Raw genomic sequence first — 15,350 nt, forward strand, 5'->3', positions numbered from 1 at the left:
AAAAGTGATATTTTGAGTGACACATTTTAAATACAGTAACTATAAATAAAATAAACCACTCAAATAATTTATTGCCACGAAATTTTGCCTTTAATTTCAATGAATGAAAGTGGCTTGCTCAAAATTTAATGCAAATAAACATTTTATTTTGGTTTCATTTTTATTATTATTTTTTTTAATGCTACAAACAGTAGCCAACGCAGAAGCCATATGAAGGTAGGTGCATTTTTTTGCGTTTTATCTTGTGATGTGTTGATTTAATAGCTTGTGTGCCATATATTATACCGTATTGTGTATTCTTTATTCTGTATAATATTTATTAAAGTCGCTTGTTGTAACTTTCCTACAAATTAATTTTTTTGTTGGTTGTGTTTTTAATTTATTTTTTAGGTTTTGCTACAAATGGTAGCAGATGCAGTATAAAGGTAAGAGCATTTATTTAACACCAAGTGAAAAAGCTTTGATTTTTGTGTACTATTTTTTCATTTCACAAACCAATAATTCCTTTATTCCCTTCATTTGAAATAATCATTGTTTACCACATCCTTATATCCATTTTTCTTGGCAAGAATGCTCTAAACTTCCACGTGGTTCTTGCCGGACAAATTAGTTATTGACTAATTTGACCAATTAGGACAATCCTTAAATATAACATTGTTGATTGTTTTTTACAGCCGTAAAATTATGTCGCTTGTTGTAATTTTCATGCAAATAAAGATTTTTTATTTGTGTTGTTTTTAATTTTTTTTAATGCTACAAACGGTAGCCAACGTGGAAGCGATATGAAGATGGGTGTATTTTATTGCTGTGTCGTATTTATTTATTTCACAAACCAATAATTTCATAAAACTTAATTGCAATTAAAATCTTTAAATGCGGTGTTGAAAAGTGATATTTTGAGTGACACATTTTAAATACAGTAACTATAAATAAAATAAAACACTTAAATAATTTATTGACACGCAATTTTACCTTTAATTTCAATGAATGAAAGTGGCTTGCTCAAAATTTAATGCAAATAAACATTTTTTTTGGTTTCATTTTTATTATTATTTTTTTTAATGCTACAAACGGTAGCCAACGTGGAAGCGATATGAAGGTAGGTGTATTTTATTGCTGTGTCGTATTTATTTATTTCACAAAACTAATAATTTCATAAAACTCAAATTTGTGAAATTTGTGACGTTTGTGAAATTTTTACTTGTCAGCCGCGCATCGGCACCACGTTTTTCTTCAATAATCTGAAATTTTAAATCCGCCAATAGGATTTCTTTTTCCCGTAAAACACTAAGGCCATCTATCCGCATCATCAGTAAAACCTAATTCAGTGAGGGCTCGATTTGGCTATATCAGTTCGGGATGCCTGGTTATAAACAAACTTAAACTTTTGGCAGTTGATGCCGCCCGCTACCAACCGTCACTCTTAAAATAACTAGAAATTAGGGGAAATACGGCAAATTATTCGCTTAAAATTGAACAGAAAGGGTTTTGGTGAGTTTGCAACATTCAGCTGCATGTAAGTTGAGTTTTACGTTTCTGTAAGGTTTTTTCTTATATTTTTTCACTTGTATGACGGGATGCGTGACTAAATCAAACACCATTGTTTTTCGTTTTTATTTTTTTATTTACACCTAAATACGCACATCAAACAGTTAAACTAAACTCAACGTAAATAAATAAACAAATAAGTAACAACATCTAATATAGCAACATGCATTTGTAAAAGATGATGTATCAAACATTTATAAATTTGAATATACAGGATGTTTCGTCTAAACCCCACATTAGAAGTATTGGTGGTTCTAATAATGATTGTCATCTGAAAATTTGTATGCAATCAAGAGTTACCAATTTTTTAAATGACAGATGCCAGAAATTTTCAAAAAATCTCAAATATCTCGAAAACGGTTAAACTTAAGTATGATAAAAACGGACGTAAAATAACTCAATTAATACAAAAACGCAGTAAAACATATAATTTTCCATTTAAAACAAGGAAGTTGATAGCGTCTTCCGATATAACCGAAAATGCCGCCATCTTGAAAATATTTTCGTTGTGCGGAACTCAAGGGATTATGGCTGACTACCGACTTTCAAATAAATATCTTCATTAGAACTTTCAATACTTCTAATGTAGGGTTTAGACGGAACAGGCTGTATGTAGCCCTAGAAACAAATCTAATCGCTATCATCATCATTCCTGCTCCTGTTTAACGGTCGTTTACTTTCCTCATCTGATCCGTAAATAACGTCCTCATCCGAGTCATTTATCATAGAAAACGCCGGATTATCTTTCGTAATATCAAATTCTGTGGTGGGAGAAAAAATAAAGTATGCGCCTCGTGGTGAGAGTTTGCTTACCATGAACGGCCTTGTAAGCAGGCGAGTAGACGTACGCCATTGTATAAATATAAAAATTGAGCAGTCCGTAGAAAGACATGAATTGGGCAGAACTGTTGTAATGCGTTGATAATTGCGCTACGAAATTATCTTCAAGAATACCAACACCGAAACGTAGTACCGTAATAACGCAAGTTATTGCAATAACGACGATCATTAATAAAGTCAAAAACTTTAGTCGCAATCCTGAAAAACAATTATTTAAACGGCTAGTTAAGTTTATGTTACTTTTATTACCAAAAAATGGCATTGATCGCAATTCAGTGTAGGCCTTGAGTATCAAAATGGCCAAATAGACGAGATAAATGACCCCAAAAATAAAAAAGAACGCTTTGAGAGTCTGTAAAGTGTGTTTTAGTCGGTTGTTTAAGGTGGCTTAGTAAGTTACGTTAAAAGTGGGCGTGTCGACCACGTGATTATACGTGGGGTCTTGTAATTCGCTGTATTTCTCCCACGTGGCCAGAATAATGGCAGGGAGCCACAACATCCCCACTATAAACACTTTGGGGAAATAAAATGTCAGAATCCGCCTTTCATTCTGAAAATGCCAACTTTAGCTCACACAAGCCACTAGCTGCAACTTCACCTGTCTCAGTCCGTGGTAGATGCACAGCCAAAACAAAAGCAAAGCGCACAGAAACGTGGCCTGTGCGATGGCGTCGATCATACCCGGAATCCAGGAATTGACCAGAAACATCATCGGAAACACCGGATCTGTTTCAAGTTACAACCCAAGAACTAAAATCTGCTACTTACTGTTGTAACCCAGCAAAAGGGGGAGCAGTAGCGACATCCATTTCTGCTCGATTGACCAGTCGTACATGGGGTACTTGCGCAGGGTGCACGCGAACCAGCACTGGAAAAGAGTGCCGTAATGACGCTATTAAAGCACCCATTTCGATTATGTTAAATTGGCAACGTTTAAAATTTTTTTTCACAATTTGGTTAACAGGCCACAAAAGTTTGAACGGTTTCGACGGTTTTCGGACGTCTTATATCAAAAAAGCACTTATTTCGTCTCATTGTGTTATTAAGGAAGAGATTTAAGTCAAAAATGAAATTATTTTTCTCTTTTTGCGATTATTCGTAAGACTTATAGCTTGAAGGGCAATTATTTTGCGAAATTTCGTGCAAAATAAACCAGAAAATCAACAAAATAAATAAAAAAATGATATTATTCTGATTTTTAGAGGGTTATTTAAGCACATTTTTGAGATAAAAATTTCATCAAATCAGTCCCTTTTTGAGTATTTTCCTATTTCTTATATCCAGAAATATAATCACGTAAGTTTCGTCCAAAATAAACCGGAAAATTACGTTTTTCGAGCACAAGTTGATAACTCGCGTTTTTCCACAAAGTTTGCTAATCATATTGGAGCAAATAATTGATACATAAATTCAAGAATTGTATCTTTTGTCTAGAAGTGGAATTATTTCGTAGATTTTGTCAAAAATGAGTAGAAAATGCACCAAAATGGATAAAACATTATACAATTATCACTTTTTCACGCGTTATTTAATCGATTTTCTAACGAAACTAAACACTCGATTTATTCGGGAAAATATAAATACTGATAAATTAATAAAACTATAAACTAAGACTAAGATGACATTATCTTTTCCTTTTTTTGAGTAGCTTTCTAGGTTTTACAGCCGAAAATGCAATTATTTCGGAAATATTCGTCCAAATAAATAAGCCAAATAATTAAAAATTAAGTCAAAAATAACAATATCTTTCAATTTTTTGAGTTTTTTCGTTGGGTTTACAGCCAAAATGCAATTATTTCGCAAAATTCAGTCGAAAAATGACCAAAATAAATCAAAAAGTGTGGGATTTTTGCTTTTGGGCTACGACCTTATTGATATTTTCTATTTTTCTTTAAAACAGACCAACAACTTGTCAAAAATTAGGTCAAAAATTAAATTATCCAGAAATGTTATTTTGCAAAATTTCGTCCAAAATATGCAAGAAAGTCACCAGAAAATATCGAAAATTTTGTTATTATTGCTTTTTTTCAAACATTTCACTTTTTTAAAATAAACACCCACTTTTCTGAGAAATTTTGATGTAAAGCAATTTTTTGAATATCTTCGTAAGTCTTAGGACTCAAAAAACTCGATTATTTCACAAAAATTCTCTTCAATAAGCCGGGAAAACTTGATATTTTCTACAAATTTCGCTAAATCTGACCAATAAATTGATTAATTAGGTCAAAGATGACCGTTTTTTGAGTATTTTCGTACGTCTTATCGCCAGAAATACAATTATTTTGCGAAATTATTGTATTAGTTCGCTTTTTCAAGTACTTATAAGCATTTTTTTTTCAAAAATCATTGCTAAATTGAGCCAAACATTTAGTTTAAGTCAATAATGACATTATCTTTGCTTTTTTTGTGCGTTGTTGTAAGAAAATTGTTATTATAATTTACAAACTTCCAAGCAATGTTGCCAACTTAATTTTAAAGCTCAGCTTACCGTGACAATAAAGGTCGCCGAAAGGAAAATAAACCTGAACCCGATCTCGATTTGGGTAAAGGCCGGGTTGTAGGTTTTGAACTGGAACAAAACATTACGATTGGTTGGTTTAGAGCGACAAAAAACATACATAGAACGTTAATTGGTTGATTTCGTAACGTTTATGGAAGGCTTCCAATCCGTAAAAATTCACAGTTATTATGTAATGCGTATAATCCAGGAAACCCAAGTGGAGGACAACGAATTCGTCACATCTTTGATTCTCGCAAGTTAAGTGACGAGTTCTGAAATACTAACATGGAACCACCCCCGATTTGTGAATTGTTGGTTGCCTATCACCTATTTCTCGTGTGTTGGCCGTCGAGGATTGGCACAGGTTTGTGGTCCTCATCTACACCCTCAATTGTGACCGAAATGAGAAAACTCTTGTCGTAAGACTCGTCTAAAAAATTATTTTGTTACGTGTGTGTGTGTACAGGGTGCTGCATTTTTGTCCTCCGAAACTAAGAGGTTTAAAGACACATTCTTGGTCCGTTTTTTGAGAACATAATTTTAGTCAAAACCGCATCCCGCTATCGTTTTTTGTTTTCGACTTATAAACAAAAGTTGACATTTTAGCGAAATCTTAAAAAATTCATATCTTCCTTATTGCAAAAGATACACATTTGAAACAAAGACAGTATAGAGGCATTTTTTACAGAGAATTTAATAATGTTATCAGCGGTTATTTTTAATCATTCGTTTGGCTGTAATAACATAAAGTTGTATTTTTTTAAATAGGAATCATAGTTGGCTATGACATTTTCGAAAAGCTTATTTTTTTCTGAACTGAAAACAATATAAATACAATTTGATATTTTTAAATACTTTTGATAAAATATATATATAAAATATTTGAAAGTAGTTGGCCATGGAAAAATTATTTCACATAAACGGTGTGAATAATGTAGAAATTTTGTGAACGGTTATTAAAGTAAAAAATGTGAAATTATCAAAATTAGCTATTTTAAAGTTATTATCAATTGAACAAATATAAGATCGTCGCAGATCTTATATGTAAGCTTCCATATTTTTATTAATCGCAAAAATTGTATCTAATTATAATTTATTATGCTGTTTTTTAATTAATTAGTGTTCAAAAAACTATTAAATTATAAATACTTGTTGGGTAATATATTTTTCATAGTCTTAATTAAAAATCCAAAACTTTTTCATGGCCTACTATAAAGAAAAAGCAAAATATTGTTTTTTTTTAATACTTAAAAATAATGTATTACACAAATAGACATATGAAATCAGAGAAAAATAAGCTTTTCAAAAATATCACAGCCGCCTATGATTTCTATTTAAAAAATTAACCTTGTGTTATTACAGCTAAACGTAAGGTAAAAAAAATAACATGTCTTTGTTTCAAATGTGCATCTTTTATAAAAATGAAGATATGATTTTTCTTAAGACACTGATTTTCTCTAAACCTCTTAGTTTTGGACATGCAGCACCCTGTACACAATTTTTTCTACAACCGTCGGTGTTTTCCGTTGATAGTTTGGCAATGACCCACAATTGCTGCGAATAGGTGACTAGTGACGGAGTCTTCATTATAAAAGGGCCAGTCGCTATCGAATTACTGTGATTATCTTTACTTAACAATGTTTTAGCGTCGAGTTCAGTTGTACTTGTTATAGGAGGCCCAGCGATCCCTATGAACAGTGCAAGGCCAAAACAGGCAAAAAATGCTATAAACACCATAACAAACTCCCTCTTATGCATCGAATATAAGCGCATATAAACCGATCTGGAATTTCGCTCCTTGAATTTTTTTTTTTTGGTAAATTTAGACTAACCTTTCACATCGATCGTGGTGATATGCCGGGGCTATGTATTTATCAAATTCGCTAAACAAGTCACTGAATTGTGACAGGACGTTTCGGATTTTTAAAAGCCAGCCGCCGGAAGGCAAGTGGTAGGAATATCCGAGACCAACTCCGTCTAATTTTGCCATTTTTCTAGAAATGATTGTGAAGGGAAAATTTTTGGACGGGTTATTGATACGCACCTAGATTTTAATTTGGGATAAATTATTCAAGTATAAAGCTTAATCTAGATCAACTGATTTGTTGTAATAGGTAAAAAATAGTGTACCAACAGGTAATTTGTACAATACTGGAAGGTTTGCTCGCATGGCGGGTTTATTGATCTGCGCTAAGGCTAAACGCGACAAAGTGATGGGCAGTCTTCCAAATGTTGTTTCATGAGCATTTTGAACAAAAACTAGCGCAAAAATGTATTAATATAAACAGTTTTTCGAAAACTTTCCATAATTTTGTGAAAAAAAAACATCAATAAATTCTACCAAAAAATCTGATAATGCGTGACTTTATGTCCAAAGCTTCCAATTTTTAACACTTCAGGCCTTATCTTTTGATAAAAAAGCTATTAAGTAATATATGGTTATGTATAAATGAGATCAAAGCTGATCTATCTGTGTCAACTATTATAATTGACAAAGATAAAATTAAAAAAGGCTTTTATGCAGGAAATGTTTAAAAGTAAAAAAAAAGAATGTTTTCCATGTTTTTTAGGACAAAAAAACATCTTTGCTTACACACAAAACATTTTTTGAAAGATTCTATACGGTTTTTAAGGTTTTTTATTCAAAATTTCTTTTTTTCCTGTTTTTAAAGAATATAAAACTTTGGTTTCGGCTAAAAAACATCTTTTTGACCTTCGGCACACTCAGTCCGTGAACGTACAGATTTCATATCAATGAATAGATATAATTATCTTTATTTTATTTTTTTGTGCGTTTTTTTTTTAAATTCATCCTCCATCCTTGGGTAAAACTGTTGAAAATATTTAATTATTATTAAATGACAAAACAGCGCTTCCTGTAATATCAATTTTATTAAGCTCGTTTTATTATTAAGTTTTATTTATGCTGTCAATTATTATTATACAGGGTTGGGCAAAAGTATGGAACCAAGCGTTTTTTGCCTAAACTATGTACCTTACGAAAAAAATAATTAGTACATCATCAACTACTTTTAAAATGTGATTACTTTTCAAGAAAATTTTTTTTCGAAATTCCGTTTAGTTTTTGAGTTATCCAAAAAAATATATTTTTTTCAAATGGCACCCTACTACGGCGATTTTTTTTGGTAAAAGATTATGCTCTAAAAATCACCTCTAAATCAATAATTTTGTTTTTAAAATTGTGTAATTTTAATGAATTACTAAAGTTGTGTTCCGAGCTCAAGGTTTTTCAAAAATCTCTTCGGCCAAATTCGGAAAATCGTCGTAGTAAGCTCGGAACACAATGTAAATCAATTATTAAAAAAAACACTGATTGAAAAATAATATTATTAAATTAGAAGTCATTTTTAGAGCATAATCTTTTATACAAAAAAATTGCTGCAATAAAGTGCCTTAAAAAAAATTAAATAAGTAACCTTCAAAATAAATACAATAACATCTAAGGGTGCGCTAAAAGTATCCCGAAAAAAATTGAGAACAATTTATTATCTTAGGGGTTTATACAGGGTGAGTCAATAATGAGTTATTTCTGAATTTTTGTTAATATGCAACCAATAATACTGATTCCAGCTGACCAGATCGGTACTCATTTAAAAATTTCAAAATTTATCCCCAATTACATTGTTCTGAAGATAAAAAACCAATGTTGATTCAATTGATGTTTTTAAAAATTAGTCATTTGTCATTTGTTTCAAAAAACTTCTTGTACTCTCCATTAAAAAAGCAATATTATTTAACAATAACTGTTACTACTGTTTGGGTGCTTAAGTAAAATCAAAAAGCCCTTTATTATCAACTGTTTTCCAATTAAAATAAAATACTAGAAAAAAATAGTCTACCAATGATAACACTTGGTAAGTTATTCTCGTTTGTTTTTTTCCAAAATTATGGAGTAAAACTTAAAAAGGGGCAAATTATTAAAAAACTTATTAGTACTTAACTTTTATTAAAAAAAATAGGTACACTCAATCGATAATATAATTGGGATGAACCACCAACATGGCATCCTCCTCCTCCTGCTGATCCCTCCCAAGCCCCGTCCTCGTCAAGGGAATAATAACTTGATCCTAAAACCACCAATCACAACCACATTACCCCAAACCACCCAACTCACGTGATAAATCAACCGGTCTATAACTTTCTCAATCAACTCCTTCTTCTCCAACAACTCCTCCTCGGACTCAATATCCTCCGCAATCAGATTCAAGTACCACTCCACCAAATCACTCCTCCTGATCCCCTCCTCGTTCTCCTCATCCCTCCTCGCCTCCTCCCGTCGCATAAACACCACGATCTTGTTACTCAAAACTTTGTAATCCTCGAAACTCAGCTGCAACTTCTTCCTGATTGGTTGCGGCTCAGTTTCCTGAGTCATGGTTTCCGAGTCGTCCTCTACCATTGGCGCATTTGCGTCTTCGTCGAGGTGTATATCGGGTTGTTCCACCCTGATGATGGATTTATTAAGTAGGCGGTACGCCTCCTTGACGTGTTTTGGTTGGACTTCGTCGGAAATCTCCATCTTGGCCATGGCTTCCGCCAATCGGATCATACTTTCAAGTTGGCGTACTGTAATCCGCCAAGTTGATTTACCACTAGTTGTGGTGTCCCTCAACCTCAAATGGTTGTAGTGCCTCACAAGCAACTCCGCAGCCTCGGGACTTATGATTGGCTTAAACCTCCGCACGAACGAAATATACTGCAAAACCTCCTCTTTTGAGTAAATCCGGTCGAGGGCCTCCTCCACATTACTGTGCAAATCCACAATCTTCCGCGCAATAGCATAATCAATCACCTCATTACACTCATCAACTAGGATAAAAAACAAATCAAATCGGGACATGATTGGCGCACTTAGCGCGATGTTCTGTTGGAGCGACTTGGCGCGATCGTAGCGCCCTCCAATGGGATTGGCTGCAGCTAGGATGGAGGTGCGGGCGTTAAGCGTGGCCCGCACTCCGGCTTTGGCCAATGAGATCGTTTGCTGTTCCATGGCTTCGTGGATCGCGATCTGGTCACGTGGGTCCATTTTGTCGAATTCGTCAATACAGCAAACGCCATTATCGGCAAGCATTAGAGCGCCAGCTTCGATCACAAAATCGGAGGATTCTTCATCGCGCACCACAGCGGCTGTGAGACCTGCAGCCGAGGAGGCTTTGCCCGAAGTGTAGACAGAACGAGGGGAAAATTCCGAAACTTGTTTCAGAAATTGCGATTTGGCAGTGCTGGGGTCGCCCACTATGCAGCAGTTGATGTCGCCCCGAAGGGTTGTCCCTTAATTTATTATTAACAGTGATTATTTTTTATTAAAATAATAGAAATCCGAACAAGTGCACAAACAGAACAGCACAAAAACAGTTTTTTTTTTGGAACTAGAGCTGTACAGGGTGTCAAAAATATCACAGCCGCCTATGATTTCTATTTAAAAAATGTATATCTTTTATAATAAAGAAGATATGATTTTTTTTTAATTGAAATCTTAAAAAGTTCATGTCTTTCTTATTATGAAAGATACACATATGAAACACAGACATTATGCAGGCACTTTTTTACAGAAAATTTAATAATGCTGTCAGCGATTTTTTTAACCATTCGTTTAGCTAGAATAACATAACGTTTAATTTTTTAAATAGGAATCATAGGCGGCTGTGATATTTTTGAAAAGCTTATCTTTTTCTGATTAAATACGTCTATTTGTGTAACACATTATTTTTAAATATTTAAGAAAAAACAAAACATTTCGTTTTCTCTTTATAGTAGGCCATGAAAAAATTTTGGATTTTCAATTAAAACAAGTATTTATAATTTAATGATTTTTTAAATCCTAATTAATTTAAAAAAATATTTGTAATTAATAAAAATTATTTGTTGTTAGATTTAAAATGGCAAGCTTATATTGTCATTCTATTTTCTAATTAAACATGAAATGTCGGAAAAAGAAAAATCTCATTAATTATATAACTGCCTGTTAATAAAATTTTATTTTACCAAAAATGTCAATACAAACCCTAAAATCAAATCCCATCTGCGGTAAAAAAACACTAAACCACAAAAAAGTGTCAACAAACGGTAGTGACACATCGTTTTCAATTTTCTGCACTTTTTTATGTAATTAAAATCTGCGATGATCGTATATTTGTTTAATTGAAATTAACTTTAACATAGCTTATTTTGATAATTTCACATGTTTTACTTTAATAAGCGTCCACAAAATTTCTAGATTATTCACACCTTTTGTGTGAAATAATTTTTCCATGGCCAACTACTTGCAAATATTTTAAATATAATTTTTATCGAAAATATATAAAAATATTAAACTATATTTATATTGTTTCCAGTTCAGGAGAAAATAAGCTTTTCGAAAATGTCATAGCCAACTATGATTCTCATTTAAAAAAATACTTTATGTTATTACAGCTAAACGAGTGATTAAAAAAAAGCGCTGATAACATTATGTCACTCATTTTTTTTGTAAACCTCTTTAGTTAGGACGTAGAAAATGCACCACCCTGTGTAAGGTGAGTCTACACCATATCATCATATTGCAGCGTAATTAATTTTCCATCGTTTGGCATATTAATATCATTTTTTACTCAACTAGAAATATTTATTTTTGCGCGGACCAAAAAACTTGGGACACCCTGTATATTTGTTTCTTTGGTGATTAGTTTCCACCTATTACACATTTACTTTTTGTAAAGATGCATTAACGGACATTATTAAGTAACCTATCAAATATTCTAGAATATCGTTAAAAATATTTAAAGCCAAAAAATTTCGTGACATAATATTTCCAGAAAGCACAAATAGAATTTTGTCTCAATACACTACAAATGATAGAATTCTCCTTAGAGGTGGTTCTGTAATAGTGTATTTTTCAGAATAACGAAATTACGAACTGTTGACTGAAATTATTTGCTTCAGAAATGAATTTCAGCGATTCAAAAATACGTTACATGACGTAATCGTAATAAAGATCAATGAATCAGTTTGTTTCCCACTTTGTAACAATTCTTATATCACAGATTTTTTTTGTAACGTTGTATCCATATTTTTATACAATTATTATTGTGCCGTTTAATCTTATTCAGTTTGTTACTTGATGTCGTGGCATGCAGACGCCTCATAACATAAATAAAGAATTTTGCGGTTTAAAAATTTCAAAATCGTTGAAAAGTGCGTGCCGATTTCGGTTAGTGTGTGCTAATGAAATAGAATACTGCAATAGTATTTTTAGAAAAGTTAAAGTTAAATAAATGTCAACTTAATTCAAATTAGTTTAATTCAGAATTATAATTATTTCGTTTTCTCATTTTTGCGTTTATTTTGTTTTTAATTTATTTTTAATGTCTTGCTACAAACTGCAACAGAAAAAGATGCTACAAAGGTAAGTGTATTTTTTTTTGTTATTTACCGTTAAGTGAGAAAAATTGATTTTTGTGTTGTATTTGATTTCAAAACCAATAATTCCTCTATTCGTTACATTTTCTAATAAACATTTTTTACCTCATTCTTATTTAGTTCATTATTATATCAATTTGACAAATTTAGAGCAGTCTTTATATTAGATGTATTGCTGGTTGCATTTACAGGCGCAAAAATATGTATTTATTTAAGATGCAACGTGATATTTGTAACACAACCACTTTCCTTACAGGAATAACTGCAGTCTAGCATTCATTTAATAACTGGTCTTTTTTTTTATTGATTTTATTTCACATATTAGCGAAATGTTAAGTAAAAATGTTACAAAATCTTGCAAAAATGCTGTAAAATTTAATTTTCAACTTATTTTTTTATTTAACATATTATTCAATAAGAATCGTTGATATTTAAAAAAAAATCCAATTTTTTCACAATAATCTGTCTTTTTTAATAATTGGTCCTTTTCTGTTGATAGAAACAAAAAGAACAAGTTTTAATTTTGTACTTGTTGACAACAGTTTCTGCGACTTCTTTTATTTTTTAAGGACTGTTGCCCTTAATAAAAAAATCCTCAACTTATGCAAAAATAATCTGTGAAATGAGTTGTTTCGACTTGTTTTGTTCCTAGTTTTTTGCATTCAGAACAACAGAAATAGTAAATGTTATTTAATTTTTTTCAGAATTTTCTAGCAAAAGAAATAACACTTAGCGTCCATAAGATATAAAGACAAGTCAGATTAGAACAAAGTTAGCAATAAACCAACCTTCAACTGTCGTCTTGGAAACTCCCCCAAACAGCATCAAAAGTATCCCCCTTTTGACCTCCTCATTCCCGTGAATACTCGGAAATAAACTATTGATGAGATTCTGATACAAATTCCTGTCGTGGCTCATCTCATACATGTGATTCCACTCGCCCTCTGTCATCTGCTGTCGCATAATTTCGGGAGTAATCTCATTAAGAGGCATCTCAATACCCCCAAATTTGGGGTTAGTGGGCTGAACACTACACGCGAGAAACGCCATTCTGTAATGAAGATCACGCACTCCTAGGGCTTTGAGACCCCTAACCCCTTCAGTATCGTCACCACCCTTGTGACGCGAGTTGATCTGAGCCTTCGCCCCAGGAAGAGCCAAAGCCCCCACGTCCGGGACCACGATGAGAGTCCCCGTGAAGTCATAACGATCGCCGGCCTTTTTCAATCATTTGTTTAGTAACATGAAATTAAGTTGGCTACAATGACTGACATGACCATCAATGTAGCCAACTTATTTTTTGGTGAAAAATTGTTACCTGGACTGTTTCCACATTTTCGGCTCTTAAAATCACCTCAACACACCTCGGAATGCACCCCCTTGGCAACTCGGCTTGAGTTTCCTGTATCCGGACTTTCTGGAAGTCCACAAATAGGGACTTGTCCACATCTAGCATAAAGCGTCTCCTGTTATTGCAAACAGGGTTGCGACAAATCGTCGGATTAGTAAACTGTGAATTTAGATTAATAAACAGCTCTTAAAACAAAAACAAAAAAATCTACCTTAAATTGTTGCTCAACATCTTTAATGACAGTTTGGCAATCCAAACAGACGAAAGTCCCCAAAATCAGTTCAGGGTGTACAGGGTGAGTCCTGATAACCTGTCCTGAGATCCGAATCAAAGTCCCAACTTTCTCAGTTTTCAATTCTCGTACTTTGTGTCTTGTTGGAACATCAACAAAGCTGATATAACACTCTTTATCTTTTTTCAAATCGCTGCGGTCTTTAACGAAATTAGAGACGGCTTGGCAAAGATAAGGGTAAATCCGGTAATACTCCTCGATAACGGTCGTTGCAAGATTTTGGTTATATTTCTCTAAATCTTCAAAACTGACTTCAATAGTGCTGCGCTCTTGGTTGAGGAGCTCCTTAGCCGGCTCCAAATACTTGATTTCGCCGTCCTCTTTAAATCTGGGGGCGCCTCATGTGTGATAATACCAATTGGGGGGTTGGTAAGGGGGTACTTACTCTTCTAAGAAATCCTGGAATAATTTCTGGCACCTGACACCGATTTCATCCTGGTGTTGCCTCTGGCCGACCTGGACGTTGGCTACATCCATGTTTTAGCGATTTAGAACGAAAAATTCGGGAAAAACAGAGTAAACAATAACGCAAAAAAGGCGGGAAAGTGACTACGAACATAACCATACATTTTTACCCGCCAGACGGGTATCTCTGTTACCGATGGAAGTAACTAACAAAGCGGCCTCTAGCGAAATGTTTTTCAAACTACCAAATTAGCGGAAAATTTAACTTATGGTCTGAAACCGCCACTCTATCATAAATATTCAAGAATTTCGAACGGTAATTATCTATTTAGATTACATTTCTTTCTCTCAGTTTGCACTAATTTATCAATCACGAAGGAAAAAAACGCTTATTAAAAAAATGAAAATGGGAAACTTTTTTTTGCTTTTTTTTTATAAAATCTAGAGCAAAATCAGATATCGCTTACAATAATCTATTTTTTCGTCAAAATTCAAAGCTGTTCTGGATTTTGATCATAAAGACAAAAGTCGTATAGCAAAACGGTTTGATTCAGTGAATTCTACGGCTGGTTTTATGTATTCTACCAGCTTTTCACAATATTTTGAAATTTTCTGCTTAAAATTTAATAATCGAGGCACTTACCTTTTCAAAAATTAAAAAAAATTAACTCACTAGCAAAATTTTATAAACTTTTCTATGCCTTTACATAACCCACGGAGTTGTTGAAAGTACAAAAAAGTCAATAGGTTCGATATTTTAAAGTTTTTTTCCCATTTTTTCGAGATTTTTGTCGGAAAACGAAAATATTTTTCATGTAGTAACTTTCGAACTATTCGAGATAACCTTATGGAAGTTTATTAGCGTTGGAAAGCTCTTACAATTATCTATCTTTTAAAAAAAAAACATTGTTCTTTGGCTAATAATTTTCAAGAAAATTCCAAATAAAGGCAGAAATAGATAAAATTAAAAAAATTATAACTCTAAAAAACTAGTG

General features: G+C 32.9%; 2 protein-coding genes across 2 annotated transcripts; both read right to left on the reverse strand.

Annotated features, from left to right (window-relative positions):
• Window positions 1-1,600: 1,600 nt before the first annotated feature.
• LOC658020 (uncharacterized protein) lies at window positions 1,601-7,069 on the reverse strand. Its single transcript, XM_008196088.3, has 12 exons — window positions 6,933-7,069; window positions 6,721-6,882; window positions 6,400-6,671; window positions 5,216-5,318; window positions 5,007-5,160; window positions 4,877-4,957; window positions 3,157-3,256; window positions 2,987-3,114; window positions 2,789-2,938; window positions 2,638-2,740; window positions 2,362-2,586; window positions 1,601-2,309 (listed from the first exon to the last, which is right to left on the reverse strand). The coding sequence occupies exons 2-12, from the start codon at window positions 6,876-6,878 to the stop codon at window positions 2,179-2,181; spliced, it is 1,605 nt and encodes a 534-aa protein (XP_008194310.1). The 5' UTR covers window positions 6,879-6,882; window positions 6,933-7,069; the 3' UTR covers window positions 1,601-2,178.
• Window positions 6,933-14,536, reverse strand: Mcm6 (Minichromosome maintenance 6). Its single transcript, XM_964510.4, has 6 exons — window positions 14,336-14,536; window positions 13,870-14,278; window positions 13,626-13,817; window positions 13,096-13,525; window positions 9,024-10,180; window positions 6,933-8,976 (listed from the first exon to the last, which is right to left on the reverse strand). Exons 1-6 carry the CDS (start codon window positions 14,425-14,427, stop codon window positions 8,875-8,877), a joined length of 2,382 nt encoding a protein of 793 aa, XP_969603.1. The 5' UTR covers window positions 14,428-14,536; the 3' UTR covers window positions 6,933-8,874.
• Window positions 14,537-15,350: the final 814 nt, after the last annotated feature.

Source organism: Tribolium castaneum, chromosome 7 (assembly GCF_031307605.1).
Source record: "Tribolium castaneum strain GA2 chromosome 7, icTriCast1.1, whole genome shotgun sequence".
NCBI lineage: Eukaryota > Metazoa > Arthropoda > Insecta > Coleoptera > Tenebrionidae > Tribolium > Tribolium castaneum.

What these genes read in the sequence shown, in the direction of transcription:
- Mcm6 (XM_964510.4), bottom strand. Translation starts at nt 14,427, where the DNA reads ATGGATGTAGCCAACGTCCAGGTCGGCCAGAGGCAACACCAGGATGAA. An exon ending in TTCCAGGATTTCTTAGAAGA is followed by an intron (nt 14,279 to 14,335) that starts GTAAGTACCCCC and finishes AGGCGCCCCCAG; the next exon opens with ATTTAAAGAGGACGGCGAAA. An exon ending in TAGACCGGTTGATTTATCAC is followed by an intron (nt 8,977 to 9,023) that starts GTGAGTTGGGTG and finishes TGGTGGTTTTAG; the next exon opens with GATCAAGTTATTATTCCCTT.
- LOC658020 (XM_008196088.3), bottom strand. Translation starts at nt 6,878, where the DNA reads ATGGCAAAATTAGACGGAGTTGGTCTCGGATATTCCTACCACTTGCCT. An exon ending in ATCAACGGAAAACACCGACG is followed by an intron (nt 5,319 to 6,399) that starts GTTGTAGAAAAA and finishes ATAATTTTTTAG; the next exon opens with ACGAGTCTTACGACAAGAGT. An exon ending in TCAACCAATTAACGTTCTAT is followed by an intron (nt 4,958 to 5,006) that starts GTATGTTTTTTG and finishes GTTTTGTTCCAG; the next exon opens with TTCAAAACCTACAACCCGGC.